Below are 15,366 nucleotides of genomic sequence, written 5' to 3' on the forward strand. Positions count from 1 at the left end.
CTGATTCAGTGTAAGGGAGCTTTGTGTTTGTGTCTTCTAGTGCAATTTTGTTCTCAGATCCTGTATTTACTTCATCAGTATATGGGATAAGGCACTTTCTCAACTGTGCTGCATAATGCAGCCTATTTATTTTGTCCTGTTGGCTCTGTTGGCTCTATCTGCGCCACCTTCATCACTTTCGGGGTGTGGATCCCCCAGTGGAGTGGTCTCCCGACTCCCTCCGCCGGCTGTTTCTGATAGCCCTGCGCCCCCTCTTTCATTTGATATGTGTCCCGTGCGGGTGCCACCCTCCCGCCGGGAGATGCCGCAAAATGAGCCCCCTTGAGGCTTATGGCGGCAGGGCTCGGGGGAAGCGAGCTAGACTGCTGTTCTTTTGAGGGGTTATAGAGTGTTTCGAGCCCGTCCCTGTGGCATCGGTACCATCATTGTGGGGCCCAGGGGGCCGGCGCAGCGGCACGCTGAAGCAGCCTGTCGGTCACTTCCAGGTTCCTGTCCTGCATCTTGACTGGTGTTATTAGTGACAGGCTGCTTCGGCGTGCCGCTGCGCCGGCCCCCTGGGTCCCACAACGATGGGACCGATGCCACAGGGACGGGCTCGAAACACTCTATAACCCCTCAAAAGAACAGCAGTCTAGCTCGCTTCCCCCGAGCCCTGCCGCCATAAGCCTCAAGGGGGCTCATTTTGCGGCATCTCCCGGCGGGAGGGTGGCACCCGCACGGGACACATATCAAATGAAAGAGGGGGCGCAGGGCTATCAGAAACAGTCAGCGGAGGGAGTCGGGAGACCACCCCACTGGGGGATCCACACCCCGAAAGTGATGAAGGTGGCGCAGATAGAGCCAACAGAGCCAACAGGACAAAATAAATAGGCTGCATTATGCAGCACAGTTGAGAAAGTGCCTTATCCCATATACTGATGAAGTATATACAGGATTTGAGAACAAAATTGTTTCCGGCGGTGATATTTGGGGGATTTTTGGGGACGTCACAGGAAGTGCTGTGAAGTCACTTCCTGTTTCCGGCAGGTGACGCGGGGGAAATGATGTCACAGGAAGTGATGCCACTTCCTGTTTCCGGTGGTGGCATGACGTCACCGGAAGTGACGTCACTTCCTGTTTCCGGCAGCGCACGCGCTCCGCGCGCGCGCACCACCCCCCCTCCCCCCCCAGTGTCCCTGGCTGGCCTTCAGACATTATGGTCACCCTACCTCCTGGTCTTCAACTCTGCCCTTGACAAGCTACACTCCTCCCAATATCAAGGAATTTCACAACCTTGAGCTGGCAACCCTATCAACCCTACAGGGCAGCCAAGGATAGGGGTGTTTTGTGGGTGGAAGTGCAATTTTTAACATGGGTCTCAAACTATTGTTGCTTTTCACGAAAGCCTGTTTCAACACTACAATGCTTATCCATAGCAATGAATATCTCGTGTTTAGGCTCAAGAAGGAAAGAATATATCTAACTGGCACTCCCAGAAGATAAATGCAGTGGGTGACCAAAAAATCATGCGACTGACAGGAAACCACAACACTGTTGCTGAGTGTGCCACAGCTGGATATTTGCTTGTTAACTCTCAGGAAAACAAATTCACTTTCCCTTTTGTTTCCAGTAAGACTGCAGCATATTATCAAATAACTCAGAAAAAGACAAGAGAGAGTTTTTGAGAGCCAGCAGACAAAGGCCACCCTGCCAAACAACCGGTGGCCACTGACCCTCCAGTCTTTCAAAGCAGTCTTTGGTTAAAAACGGTAAGCCAATCTCTCTTGTTACCAAACTTCTGCAGAGGCTTTGCATTGTGCCAGCAGCTGCTGTAGCTGCCATTAAGAACCAGTTTGGTGTAGTGGTTAAGTGTGTGGACTCTTATCCGGGAGAACTGGGTTTGATTCCCCACTCTTCCACTTGCAGCTGCTGGAATGGCCTTGGGTAAACCATAGCTCTTGCAGAGTTGTCCTTGAAAGGGCAGGTTCTGGGAGAGTTCTCTGAGCCCCACCTACCTCACAGGGTGTCTGTTGTGCGGAGGGGGGGGGGCGGGGGAGGTAAAGGAGCACCTCAGGGATCTTCATTCTTACTTGCAACCAGCAAAGACAGCCAGTTTGGTGTAGTGGTTAAGTGTATGGACTCTTATCTGGGAGAATTGAGTTTGATTCACCACTCCTCTCCTTGAAAGGGCAGGTTCTGGGAGAGCAGAACAGGGTGTCTGTTGTGGGTGAGGAAGGTAAAGGAGACTGTAAACCACTCTGAGACTCTGATTCAGAGATAAGGGCGGAGTATAAACCTATGGTCATCGTGTTCTTCCTCTTCTATGACACTTAAAAGCATACACCCTGGATGTCTTGTTGGGTTTTAAGGTGCCCCTGGTCTCAAATCTTAGTGTAGAATTGAACTTGCTGACTGTGCTGTAAGAAGGAATGACTTTTGCTTTCCCTTCTGTTGCTTGCAAAGAAAGCCCTCTCTGTTGAATTTCTGCTTCTCATTCCAGAGCTGCATATGACATGTTTTATAGCTGTAAAACCCTTCATGCCCTCTTTCAGCCTTTCCGCAATGTGTGATATTTTAACCAAAGCCCCTGTTGCCATCACAAATTATCATCCTTTTTCTCCTTGGGGGTGTGATTTATTTTATGGGTGACCTTGCAGCTCTTGAAGGGCAATGAGCCTTGCCAGGGAAGAAACTGACATGACACAAAACCAGTAGAAATGGAACCATATTGCCTGGGGAATGCCAACCTCCAGAAGTGACCTGGAGGTCACATGGAATTACAGCTGATCTGTAGTTTACAGAGATCAGTTCCCCTGGAGGAAAGGTCTGCTTTCAAAAGTTGCCTCTGTGGCATTCTATTGTGTTGAGTTCCTTCCCCTTTCCAGCCTCCCTTCTCCTCCTCGTGACTTGCTGAGATTCCCTTAATGTTTTGGGGGAATTTAAATGTGTGAAGTTTCATTTCTACCTTTGAGGTTTTTTGACCTTCCAAGGACCTGAGTGTCTGCACGCAAAACTGCTGCGGACGTTGAACATGAGTATTTTTTCAGACTGAGAGGGAACAGGAAGGGTTGAGGTTCACCACCTTTGCTCATGAGATCCTGTTCTTGCACCTGTAAGCACTAATAATTAGGACAGATTACTGCCTGAGTCCCTGAAGCCTGAACTCCATGTTGAACACTATCTTCCTTTCCTCTGTAGCAGCCAGGCTATTTTAGGCTTTAATCTCTCTTTAACCTCTCTGTCTTAACCAGAGGTTTGTCGGTAGAAAAAGCCCAGCAGGAACTCATTTGTATATTAGGCCACAATCGTATATCAAAATGAATCTTGTCTACATGCGACACGAACACCCAGGCATTGTATATCCTGTATTGCTTTAGGGCCAATTCACATGTAACAACATCAACACGGTCACTAAGAGAGCATTGAAACAAAAGGCCTAGGAGTTCCCAATGGGAGACTTAATTTTTTTTAGCCATGTGTGTGTGGAGTTGCCAACAGGTCTTGAAAGGAATATCCTGTCCCAAAATAGTGGCAATAAATTGGGGCATGGATTGAAATCCTGACTTTTGGAATGAGCACTGGACCTCAATCTGGAGCTCTCCCATGCTTAACTCTAAAATACTCAATATACAACTTTTAGCCCACAAATTGTTCATGCATTGGTATCTGACTCCAATCAGTTTGTATTATATGAAAGCAACAAATTCATTTGCTTGTTGGAACTTGGAAGGCTTGTGGTGAATGCGGCTCTTTTATCCGTTGTTGGTGGTCTTTTAGATTTATATGTGGTTTTTGGCAAGACACAGTAGAACAGATTAAATTAGTTGCTGGTTATGAGATCCCATTGCAACAAGATCTTATTTTGTTAAATCTATTGAAAGACTACATTATTCCAGAAATTAGACAAAACTTTGATTATGTTATTATTGATGACTGCGAAGATATTGATTGCTATTCATTGGAAGGCCAAAAATCTCTCATCTATTGATCAGTGGTAGGCAAAAATATGGCAAATGTTGATTATGGATAAAATAGCAGACTCGCTCTCTTGGTCTGATACTGGCAAAGAATTCTCCAGTCTCTTGGGAAAATAGTACCCTTTCTTAGATTTTGAATGGCACTTTAGTTCCTTTAAAAGATACCTTCTGAAATATCTGCATCATAGTCTTGTCCGGTGTTTCTAGCAGTAAATATACTGCTTCAAAGGTTGAACTTTATCCATGCTTACTTGGAGTGTTCTATATATGAAATGTATATTTATGTTATGAACTTTGTATTTTGGTTCTATAATGATGTTTGTCCCTTTATTATCTGCTCTACTTTATCTTTGTATGTATCAAATATATGTTTCATAACCAGGGTTGGAATTCTAGCAGGAGCTCCTTTGCATATTAGGCCACACACCCCTGATGTAGCCAATCCTCCAAGAGATTACAAGGCTCTTTTTTGTATGCTCTTGGGAGGATTGGCTACATCAGGGGTGCGTGGCCTAATATGCTAAGGAGCTCCTGCTAGAATTCCATCCCATTCATGACAGTAAATTGTAAATTGCAAAAAGAAAAAAAAAAGTATTCCTTGGGTGTTATCTAACTTTAACAGCTTCACTTCTCTTTTCCTTTTTTTTTCTCCATTCAAGCAAACCATCAAGAAGAACAACCATGGGTGCTTCCATCTCAAAAGCAGTCATAAAGAAAGAACTTCAGAAGCTGAAGGATGATCTGGAAAATAAAAATCTCCAAGATGTGATCGAACAAAGTAACAATGACTTGAATTTATTAAAGAACACCACACTTGACATCGCCATCACAGGGGTAGCAGGTGCTGGAAAATCATCACTTGTCAATGCCCTGCGAGGAATGCCAGACTATGGAGAAGGTGCAGCCGAGACTGGAGATAAGCAAACAACAATGGAGCGGAAGAAATTTCCACATCCCACATCCCCCAATGTAACATTATGGGATCTTCCAGGAATTGGGACTCCAGACTTTGAACCAAAGAAATATCTGAAGAAGGTAAATTTTAAGGACTATGATTTCTTCATCATTGTTGCCTCAAATCGCTTCACTACGAATGATGCTCTCCTGGCTCGTGAAATTCAGAAGATGAAGAAGAAGTTCTACTATGTGCGTACCAAAGTGGATGTCAGTATAGATTCTGAAAGAAGGAAACCAGACTTCGTTGAGGAGAAATGCCTGGAGCAGATTAGGACATACTGCAGTGATAACCTGACACAAAGGAGAGAATCTGTTCCAATGGTTTTTCTCATCTCCAGATGGGATTTGCAGATGCATGATTTCCCTCGCCTTCAAGAGACCTTGGAGAATGACTTGGATGGTCTCAAGAGAGATGTTTTAATTGCAGCTCTGCCAGCTTTCTCCAAAGAAGTCTTGAAGAAGAAAAAGGCTACTATGGATGCCCTGATATGGAAAATCGCCCTTGTGTCTTGTGGCATTGGGACAATTCCCATCCCTGGCCTCTCTCTTGTCTGTGATATCAGCATCTTGGTTGGAACAATGAGTTATTTTTGCAAAGTTTTTGGCTTGGATGCAGATTCCCTCCATAGACTCGCAAACCGGGTAGGCAAACCTATTGATGTCTTGCGATCAGCTATCAAAAAGTCTCCCATGGCCAGCCAAATCACCACTGAATATGTGACTGATCTGTTGACCAAGTCATTATTGTGTGGAACAGTGATGGCGGTTGAATTTGTTCTTGATTTTGTGCCTGTATTGGGCTCTCTTACTGGTGGGGCACTTTCTTTTGTAACAACATTCTACATACTGAAGAGCTTTCTGCATGATGTTGAGGAAGATGCTGAGAATGTCCGGGCCAAAGCTGCAGAGTCCTGAGACAAGTAAAGGGCCAAGACACCGTATGTAGAGAACTGACTGAGGCAAACAGTGAAAGGCTTTCATGAAGAGGACAAGGAACCCAAACTTCAGAATTGATTCTTGATATACTCAGGTTGGATGTCCTAGTTGGGGCAGATCATTTGGAATCAATGTTCCCTCTAAGCTGCATAGTCTTGTGAGCAAAAATTCTACTTTGTGAGCTGCTAGCATTAAAGTTGTGAGCTACTGGCATTAGAGTTGTGAGCTACTGTATAAATTATTGCATTCTGGGGCCATCCTTCCTGAGCTAAGACAAAAATGTGTGAGCTGATGGCTAAAAATCTGTGAGCTAGCTCACGTTAACTCAGTTTAGAGGGAACATTGTTTGGAACCCCATTTTCTCTCTTGAGAAACATCTGAGAAAAACTAAAAGAGAATGCTCATAACATTCAATAAAAGCTGTTGAACGTTAAGAATCCCAACTACGGAGTTTCCTGAAAAGAAAAGCAGAAGTACCTGGTCAAGCACTATATATTGGAAAGGAAACAGGATTTCAGTTTACGATTGGAAGCCCCACCTTGGAATAAACTATATGGTCAAGTACCATAGTGGGAAATAAAGACATTTTTCAGGTTTCTTCATGGAAGCTCTTTCAAGTGTTCTGACTCAATGTACCAACCACCCAAAGGGTCCCTGGAGAATTGAGAACATCCAGTGCTGGTTTCTCATAGCTTGTATTGCAAACCAAGGACCAGGAAGAACAACACAAGAACAACACAAGTGGGCTTTTTTTGTAGGAAAAAGCCCAGCAGGAACTCATTTGCACATTAGACCACACCTCCCAACTTCACCATTGTTTCTCTTAGAGCGTTCCTACTCAAAAAAAGCCCTGCAAGTGGCCCAACTCAAGACAAAGAACGTTGCTCCAAAGTTGCCCATAACTGTTGATCCTCTTCAGCAAAGCATTGCCCAAGGGAAATTCTGGGTGTGCTTTTTGAAATAATATATGCAGTGATGGACAGGGAACCTCAATTCTTGAGCACCAGTTCCCCATTTTTAGATATCAGTCCTCTCTTCATCCTCTCCAATTTCTTCTAATCCTGAGAACACTTTCCGGGAATAAAGCCCACTGAATAGACCTGATCAGGACTCTGAGTAGGACTGCGTAGAACTGCCCTGTTTGCCCAGTTAATTCCTCTCTACAAAAGGGGGAGTGGACAACCAACTGGATTAACACCACCTGACTCGTGCCAGCAGATACACAAATATTTAGGGCTTTACATTTGCTTTTGACTGGAGGGCTGGGGGGCATTGGGAGAAAGCCTTTCTACAGAAATATGGCTATTTGCTGTTTATGTTACTAGCCTTTCCTTATTTGAACTGTTTTGCTTAACCTGCATCCCAAGTTTCCTCTTTCTGTCATGTTTTGAAATGTCTTTGCTGTTCACTTGTAGTTATCAGACTTAACCTTTTAACCTCCATGAATACTGTTTCTACAGAACTTCTCCTTATCTTACATATTGTATTCTGTAGTATGTAGTAATTTCATTTGTGAAAAATTTGATAGTTTATCCTTATTTTGACTTGCTCACTTGATCATTCAATTAATCTCTTTTGGTTTGCATATTTCATCTACACTGTGCTTTAATAAACCAGTATGATTCATTTCACTTAAACTCTTGAGTCTGCTTGCTGGTTTACCATTGGATGATAAAGCACCCAGATTTGTCCAGTCATGGGAGGAGAATTGAAACAGATTACCTAATGGAAGGCAGGGGCTTTAAAAAAAAAAAAAAGCCCAGCAGGAACTCATCTGTATATTAGGCCATATCTCCTGATGTCACCATTGTTTTGCACAAGGCTTTTTGTGTAGAAAACGCCCAGCAGGAACTTATTTGCATATTAGGCCACACCCTCTGACACCAAGCCAGCCGGAACTGCGTTCCTGTGCGTTCCGGCTCAAAAAAAAAGTCCTGATGGCAGGAATGCACTAACACACACAAGCAGATCCCTTAGCACGCTCTTGAGGTGCAGTTGAGCGCAGGCGCCCAACCTGGAGTTTCCACCATTGATGCAGTGCTCTTGTTTGCAGCTGGTAAGGCTGTCTTGAACACTCCAGTAGGTACAGGTGGGATGTACAAATCAGGTTGCCAACTCCATCTCAGAAAATTAACGGTCATTTGAGGAGCTGGTTGCCTGGGGAGGGTGAAGTTTGGGAAGGGGTCTGGGAAGGTGGCAGAGTAAAGGATACGCCACTTTGTGATGTCACATCCTGTGAAGCCATTTCCAGGTCAAGGTCAAGATCTTCAACACCTCCTCTCCTGGGAGTTCATGTGCCCTGTTTGAGGTATAATTTGGATATACCCCAAATTAGCTGTTTCAGGTCAGCTCAGGGACAACTGAAACAATGCAAAACTCGCCTGGAATGTCAAGAGTAATAAAATATATATCTCTCTCCCAGAATTTTGAGAGTGTTTTGGGGAGTCTAGGAGTGGGGAAGGAATGAGAGGAAGCCAGCTGGCTATCTGCTGATAGTCAGGTAGACCTGGCTTCCATGCATAGGCCCTTTATAATTTAAAAGAGAAATGACTGAACTGGCCCTGACATTTCTGCATCATCATCATCCCTGCTGGAGATTTCTCTGTGCCACCACCGGAGGGAGCAGAGCCTACCCCTTCAGCACAAAATGGCATCTGGTGAGCTGCTGCACTTGCACTAGGCTTCGCTGTCATAGTTGCCATTTACACCTCTTCCTCTAGGGGAGTAATGGGCAACTGAGTAGGGTCACATCAATATAACAGTATACAGCATGGGTGGCCAACGGTAGCTCTCCAGATGTTTTTTGCCTACAACTCCCATCAGCCCCAGCCATCCTGGCTGGGGCTGATGGGAGTTGTAGGCAATAAACATCTGGAGAGCTGCTGTTGGCTACCCCTGGTATACAGTGCTCTTTTTTTGTAGAAAAAGCCCAGCAGGAACTCACTTGCATATTAGGCCACAGCCCCTGGCATCACCATTATTCCACACAGGGCTCTTTTGTAGAAAGCACCCAGCAAAGGCATATTTGCATATTAGGCCACACCCCGATATCACCATAGTTTAACACAGGGCTTTTTTGCAGAAAAAGCCCACCCAGCAGGAACTCACTTGCGTATTAGGCCACACACCCTGATATCACCATAGTTTCATAGGAACACATTTGCATATTAGGCCACACCCCTAGTGCCAAGCCTGCTAGGACTGTGTCCCTGTGCGTTCCTGCTAAAAAAAAAAAAGCCCTGACAATATGACAATATATTTAGCAGGCCCCCTGAATTCTCAGTGTTCATTTTAAATAAAAGATGCTAGCTCCTTCCTCTTGCGGAGGTATTCCATTTCATTGTGGCAACAGAACACACTAGAGATACTTTTATTTATTTATTTTTAGAGGAAGCTGGGAATTCAGAGAACTTAGCACACATATTGTTGTATTGATATAATCAGGGGTTGAATTTTATCAGGAGCTCCTTTGCATATTAGGCCACACCCCCGATGTAGCCAATCCTCCAAGAGCTTACAAAAAAGAGCCTTGTAAGCTCTTGGAGGATTGGCTGCATCAGGGAGGTGTGGCTTAATATGCAGAGGAGCTCCTGCTAGAATTCCACCCCTGGATATAATATTATTACATCACCATTTTTTAAAAAAATGAAAAGCCCTCAAGTGCAGGGGAGGTAACATCCACTGCAACAGCTAAGGCTTACTGGAGACCAGGAACCTGCCAGTCCACCCATTCTCTTCCAGCAGTGGGGGAGGACCTGATGCCAGTGTGAGGTTGAAACTTTCAGTGAGAACGATGCTGGCATGGTTTTGATTTTCTGGACACCCCACCCCTCAGAAAAAAATTACCCAAGAAAAATGCCCAAACGGCTAACAACACTTCCAAACAATCAGGGTAACAACAACAGTGTCCTGCCCTAGATCTGGATCCAAAAATTATTATGAAAATTTTGGAACTGCACAACCCCAATCCCCCCACGACCAGTTTCACAGCTTGCAGCACTTCTCCACTTTTTTTTTCTCCTCCAGATGTGACTTCAGACCTTCACTACTTCTCCACTCTGTCCTCTTGGCACGGTTCATGATGAAGAGGAAAAAGGATTGCTCTGGGCTGTCTGGAATCTCTGTTGCAGGACAATTTCACGGAGATCTATATTAGCAACCAGACTATGCCAGAAAAAGCACTGTGATTCGGTAGCAGGCGTTGTTATCCATACGGTCCTCTTTTCTCCACTCGCATTTATCAGGGAAAGCCCCCTGTTCTCTACAACCTGATAAATTATGGTCCCTCTTCATTCTCAGTTTTTAGCTTCTGTAAAGAGGCTGGGAATGACTTTAGTATGATTTGTTAAAGTTTTTGCTGGGTGCCCTTTCCCTCTCTGAGCAGTTTTGCATGCGAACACTTACAGTAGATGCTTAAGAGACAATATATATATATAGCGCCAAGGCTGATGGTGCAAGATACAGTCAAAATATATTTTATTTCTCAGTTAAAATTCCCCCAACTCCCTATATGTTTCACCAAAAGGCATTTTCAGGAAATCTGTAATATATGATACATCATTACTTTAGTAGAGTTGCCAAGTCCAATTCAAGAAATATCTGGGGACTTTGGAGGTGGAGCCAGGATTGAGATTGTGGTAAGCACAACTGAACTCCAAAGAGAATTCTGGCCATCATATTTAAAGGGACTGCACACCTTTTAAATACCTTCCCTCCATTAGAAATAATTAAGGATAGGGGCACCTTCTTTTGGAGCTCATATAATTGGACTCCCTAGACCAATCTTCTTGGAAGTTGGTGAGTCTTTTGAGGAGAGGCAGCAGATAGTATGCTGAAAATGTGGTGCCTCCACCTCAAAAAAACAGTTCCCCCAGAGTCCCAGATACCCACAGACTAATTCTCCATTATACCCTATGGGAATTGGTCTCCATAGGGAATGAATGCGCAGCAGACATTCCCCCCCTTGCTTTCTGATGACCCAGAAGTGGGGGGGGGCCCTCCAAACCTGGGGATTGGCAGCCCTACTTTACTGAGTTTACAGAAATAATGGTTATTTAGTTGAAATTTTATATATAGAAAGCATTGCCTTAAAAGTCAAATTACAGGTTGTACAATAAAATATCAATCATGTACAAAACTCCTAGACTTTATTCTGCCCTTGAAATTGAACAATGGTATATGGAGGAAAGTGGGGGAGCCTGCTGGTAAGAGATGAAAAGGAAGTATTGCAGAAGACTATTTTTGTTACTGCAGGGCTGATTTCGCACTGACCTTTTACTGGCGCGACCACCCTCCTCACGCCGGCGGATCTGCAGGGATTTCGCACCAGAAGCGCCGGCGCAGCCAAAAGAGCCGGCAACTTCCGTCGCGAAACCCGCTCAAACGGAAACCGCCAAGAAGCAGGAAAACGTTTGAGCGGGTTTCGCGACGGAAGTTGCCGGCTCTTTTGGCTGCGCCGGCGCTTCTGGTGCGAAATCCCTGCAGATCCGCCGGCGTGAGGAGGGTGGTCGCGCCAGTAAAAGGTCAGTGCGAAATCAGCCCAGATGTTATTTCTTTATACACAAACATTCCACAAGATGAAGCTCTGGCCATCTTTTATGCCATTTGGCTGAGTTTTTTTTTTTCTTTGAGAAGGAATTTTTTCCAGTTTCAAGGACACTTCTTCTGGCAAATTTCAGGCACAGCCATAAAGTTTAAATTTGTCCTAGAATTAGCAAATTTATTCATGGACAGATTAGAAAATACCTTCATTCTGCAGAGGGGGAGGAAAGGAGGAGGAGGAGGAGAAGAAGAATTGGATTTATACCCCACCCTTCACTTGGAGTCTCAGAAGGGCTTACAATCTCTTTCCCTTCCTCTCCCCACAACAGGCACCCTGTGAGATAGGTGGGGCTGAGAGAGCTCTGAGAGAACTGTGACTGACCCAAGGCCATCCCAGCAGCTGCATGTGGAGGAGTGGGGAATCAAACCCGGTTCTCCAGAGTCTAACGCACTGCTCTGAACCACTACACCAAACTTGCTCTCTAATATCTGTTGGGACAGCATCATCTCATACAAAAGGAACTTGGATGATATTTTTCTCATTTGGAAATATTCAGAGGAGCTCCTTATCCAGGTTGGTCAATATATTAATACTATGTATTATAGTTTTAAATTTGAAACAGTATATGACAGGTCTAGGATTAACTCTTTAGATGTTTTGATTAAAAAGGAAGCTATTGAATTACATAGTGATGTTTTCAGAAAAAACACAGATGCTAACTCTTTTTTAGCAGGTGATAGTTTCCATCCTTATCACCTGAAGAGGCAACCATGAACTTTTCCATTTCTCAAACCGGTTTGTGATTCATTTGGTTCAGGAGGTGGTAGAACAACCCTCTCATGAATTAGAGATGCCAAATTCATAGGAAGTCTTCAGCAGGGACTCCAAGTGTGGTGAATATTGAATTTGGGTTGTCCAAGTTATAGCCCACCAAAGCAGGTGCCCCAGGAAAGCTCAGCTCTAGCTTCAGGTTCAGTCCCTGAAACCACAGCAAGGCAGGGCCTTAGTTAAGGAGGGCCCAGGGGGCCAGGCTGCTCTCTGTAAACTCCCCTTTCCTCTGTAAGGCCCCTCCATTACCAGGCTATCCACTGGCAAGTGGCTATTCCCCACCCCCACCCCCCACACAAGAGAGTACAAGAGAGAGTGACAGCAAGCGACAGAGAGATAGAGCATGGGAGAGTGAGAGGAGGCAGCAACAGCAAAAGAGAGAGAGAGTAACAGAGAGAGAGAGAGAACGAGAGAGCAACAACAAGTGAGAAAGCAGAGAGTGACAGAGACAGTGAGAGAGAAAGCATGAGAGGAGAGAACAACAGCAAAAGTGAGCGAGAGAGTGACAGTGAGAGAGAGAGAGCAGGAAGCAAAGCAACAAAGAGAGAACAGGAGAGAGAGCAACAGTGAGTGAGAGAGAGAGCACAAGACAGAGTGACAGCAAAAGCAACAGTGATGCAGAGTGTGACAATGAGTCAGAAAGCACAAGAGAGAGAGTAACAGCAAGAGTGACAGAGAGAGAGAGTGCATGAGAGAGTGACAGAGAGAGCGCACAAGAGAGAGAGAGCTAGGACCGAGTGGCTGGCCACTGGAAGAAGCAGCCAAGCCCCATGCCCCCCCCCCCCCAATTATCCTCTGGGCCCCCCACCCAAAACATTCTGCCTTATGGGTCTGCAGCAAGGAACACCTTCCTAGTCAGAAGAGGTGTTTGAAAAATTGTCCCACTGTGTGGGGAAGAAAGGAGTCTGTCAAAGTATCCCCTAAATCAGCCATACAGCAAACAATTCTGCTCTCACAAAGTAATATACTGGTATATAATCTGCTCCCATAGAGCAGAATGGGATCTCCATGGTTGGCTTCCAGAGCTGCCAATCAAGCAATGAGCAACTGCTTTGGGTATTTCTAGGGCTCTCCACAAGTTCATCCCCAGTGTTGCCTAGGAATTGATTGAATTGGCACCAGGAGAAACAACCACAAAAATGAGCTACACAAACATCAATGGGGGGAAAAAAAGGAAGAATGTGCTCTCAACAGAAAGAACTAGGAAGTCTAACATGAATATGAACCCTAGGCCCAATTCCTGAGTTTTGTTTCTTTGTCTTGTCCATGCAACTCATAGGCAGTGTGCATAGATTTGTCAGAGGGAACTTTATCAGGGTTTGGCTCTTAATTCTCAAAAGCTTTTGCAAAAACGTTCACAGCATCTTCCTCAGCATCATCCAGAAAGCTGTGCAGCATGCAGGAGAGAGCTACAGAAGAATTACCTCCACCAAACAGAGAGCGCAACACAGGTATGAAATCAAGAAACGTTCCTCCTACATATTTGCACACCCTATTCAGTAGTGTCTCTACAAATTCACTATTGATTTGGCTGGCTATTCTGGTCTTCTTGATAGCTGAACTCAACACAGGAACAGGTTTGCCGCTTTGTTTAGCAAGTCGATGGAGGGAAATTTCATCCAAACCAAACGTCATGCTAAAATTTCTCATCGTTTTCTCCAAGAAGGGAATATTGCAAACAAGGAAGAGACCTGGGACTGGAACAGCCCTAGTAGAAGAAGACACAAGGGCTACTTTCCCTACAAGGGCCTTCATAGCAGCTTTCTTCTTTTTTAGCATTTCTTTTGAGAAATTTGACAATCCTGTGATTAATGCATATCTCTTGATCTCATCCAGTTCATTTCCCATGACCTCTAGCAGAAACTGGAAATCATACCTATTCCAATAATGACTGGAGACAAGAAAAACTCTCGGGTGAGATTCCCCTGCCTTTACCAAATTATCACAGCAGTATCTCCTTATCTTCTCAAGGGTTCTTTCCTCACTGAAGGCTTCCTTCCTTCTTTCGGCCTTCCTTCTTTCAGGCTCTATGTCGTTATCCAGTTTAGTGCGCACATAGTAGAATTTCTTATTCATTTTATGGATTTCTTGGGCAAGCAGAACGTCGTTCTCTGTGAAGCGAACCGAGGCAACGATGATGAAAAAGTCATACTCTGAAAAATGTACCATCTGCAAATATCTATTTGCTTCAAATTCATGCGTCCCAATTCCTGGAAGATCCCAAATTATTACGTTTGGGAACGTGGAATGTGGATATCCCTTTGACTCCATGGTTGTTTGTATTACCCCAGTCTCAGCTGCACCTTCATCATTGTCTGTCATTCCTCGTAGGGCGTTAACAAGCGATGATTTACCAGCACCTGTTACCCCTGTGACGGCAATGTCAAGCCTGGCATTTGTTAATGAATTCAAGTCCCGAGCAGTTCGGTCTATCAGTCTGGAGACATCATTATTCTCTGCCTCCAAAGCTGCCTTCAGCTCTTCCACTTGCTTGCCTACATCTTCTGTTGAGGCACCAGAACCCATGGTGTTTCTCCTTAGTTGCTGATTGGATAAAGAAAAGAAAGGGTGATGGTTAACTCAGTGCCAAGTAACCTTCTAACAACTCTTTCTTTTGACAGTCTGGATTTAGCTGGGGGGGGGGACATGATCCATTGACGACATTCCTTCATAAAAAGACAACAATACCCACATCAGGTATTTGTAATGGGGAAACATATGGAAGGGTTTGTTTATTTACTTAATTTATACCCTACCCTTATCCCTGGTGGAGACACAATGTGGCTTAAATCTTTCTCCTCTCGTGCGTTGTACCCTCACAATACTCCTGTGAGAGAGTGAATAGGCCAAAGTCACTCATTCAGTTTCCATGGCAGGATTCAAACCTGGGTTTCCCAGATCTTAGTCTGACATGCCAACATCTAAACCACATCAGCAAACTTAAAAAGCACTTCACAAGATTTAGTGATCTGTGCCAATAGTGCCACGCAATCAAAATCCCATTCTAGTAGTCACACCTACAGATGCAAAAGTCTTGGGGTGGGGGGAAGGGAGGATTCCTAATAGTAGCCAGAGTGTTTCTGTTGAGGGACCCGAACCCATGGTGTTTCTCCTTAGTTGCTGATTGGAGAAAGAAAAGAAAGGGAG

At 44.7% G+C, this 15,366-nt stretch overlaps 2 protein-coding genes across 3 annotated transcripts in view; one reads left to right on the forward strand and one right to left on the reverse strand.

Moving 5' to 3' along the window:
* The first annotated feature begins 1,588 nt into the window (after positions 1-1,588).
* The window catches only part of LOC132586072 (interferon-inducible GTPase 5-like), a 410,404-nt gene continuing 396,626 nt past the window's right edge, over positions 1,589-15,366 (forward strand). The window contains exons 1-2 of one of the 2 annotated variants that reach the window (XM_060258015.1): positions 1,589-1,748; positions 4,616-7,486. In XM_060258015.1, the coding sequence (XP_060113998.1) occupies positions 4,638-5,828 (1,191 nt within the window). In that variant the 5' untranslated portion in view covers positions 1,589-1,748; positions 4,616-4,637 and the 3' untranslated portion in view covers positions 5,829-7,486. Of the gene's footprint in view, positions 1,749-4,612; positions 7,487-15,366 lie in introns of those variants that run through there. The other variant, XM_060258014.1, reaches the window with a different exon arrangement.
* LOC132586071 (interferon-inducible GTPase 5-like) lies at positions 13,533-14,745 on the reverse strand. The gene has a single exon (XM_060258013.1). The coding sequence runs from the start codon at positions 14,743-14,745 to the stop codon at positions 13,546-13,548; it is 1,200 nt and encodes a 399-aa protein (XP_060113996.1). The 3' UTR covers positions 13,533-13,545.

This window comes from Heteronotia binoei, chromosome 17 (assembly GCF_032191835.1).
Source record: "Heteronotia binoei isolate CCM8104 ecotype False Entrance Well chromosome 17, APGP_CSIRO_Hbin_v1, whole genome shotgun sequence".
Lineage (NCBI taxonomy): Eukaryota > Metazoa > Chordata > Lepidosauria > Squamata > Gekkonidae > Heteronotia > Heteronotia binoei.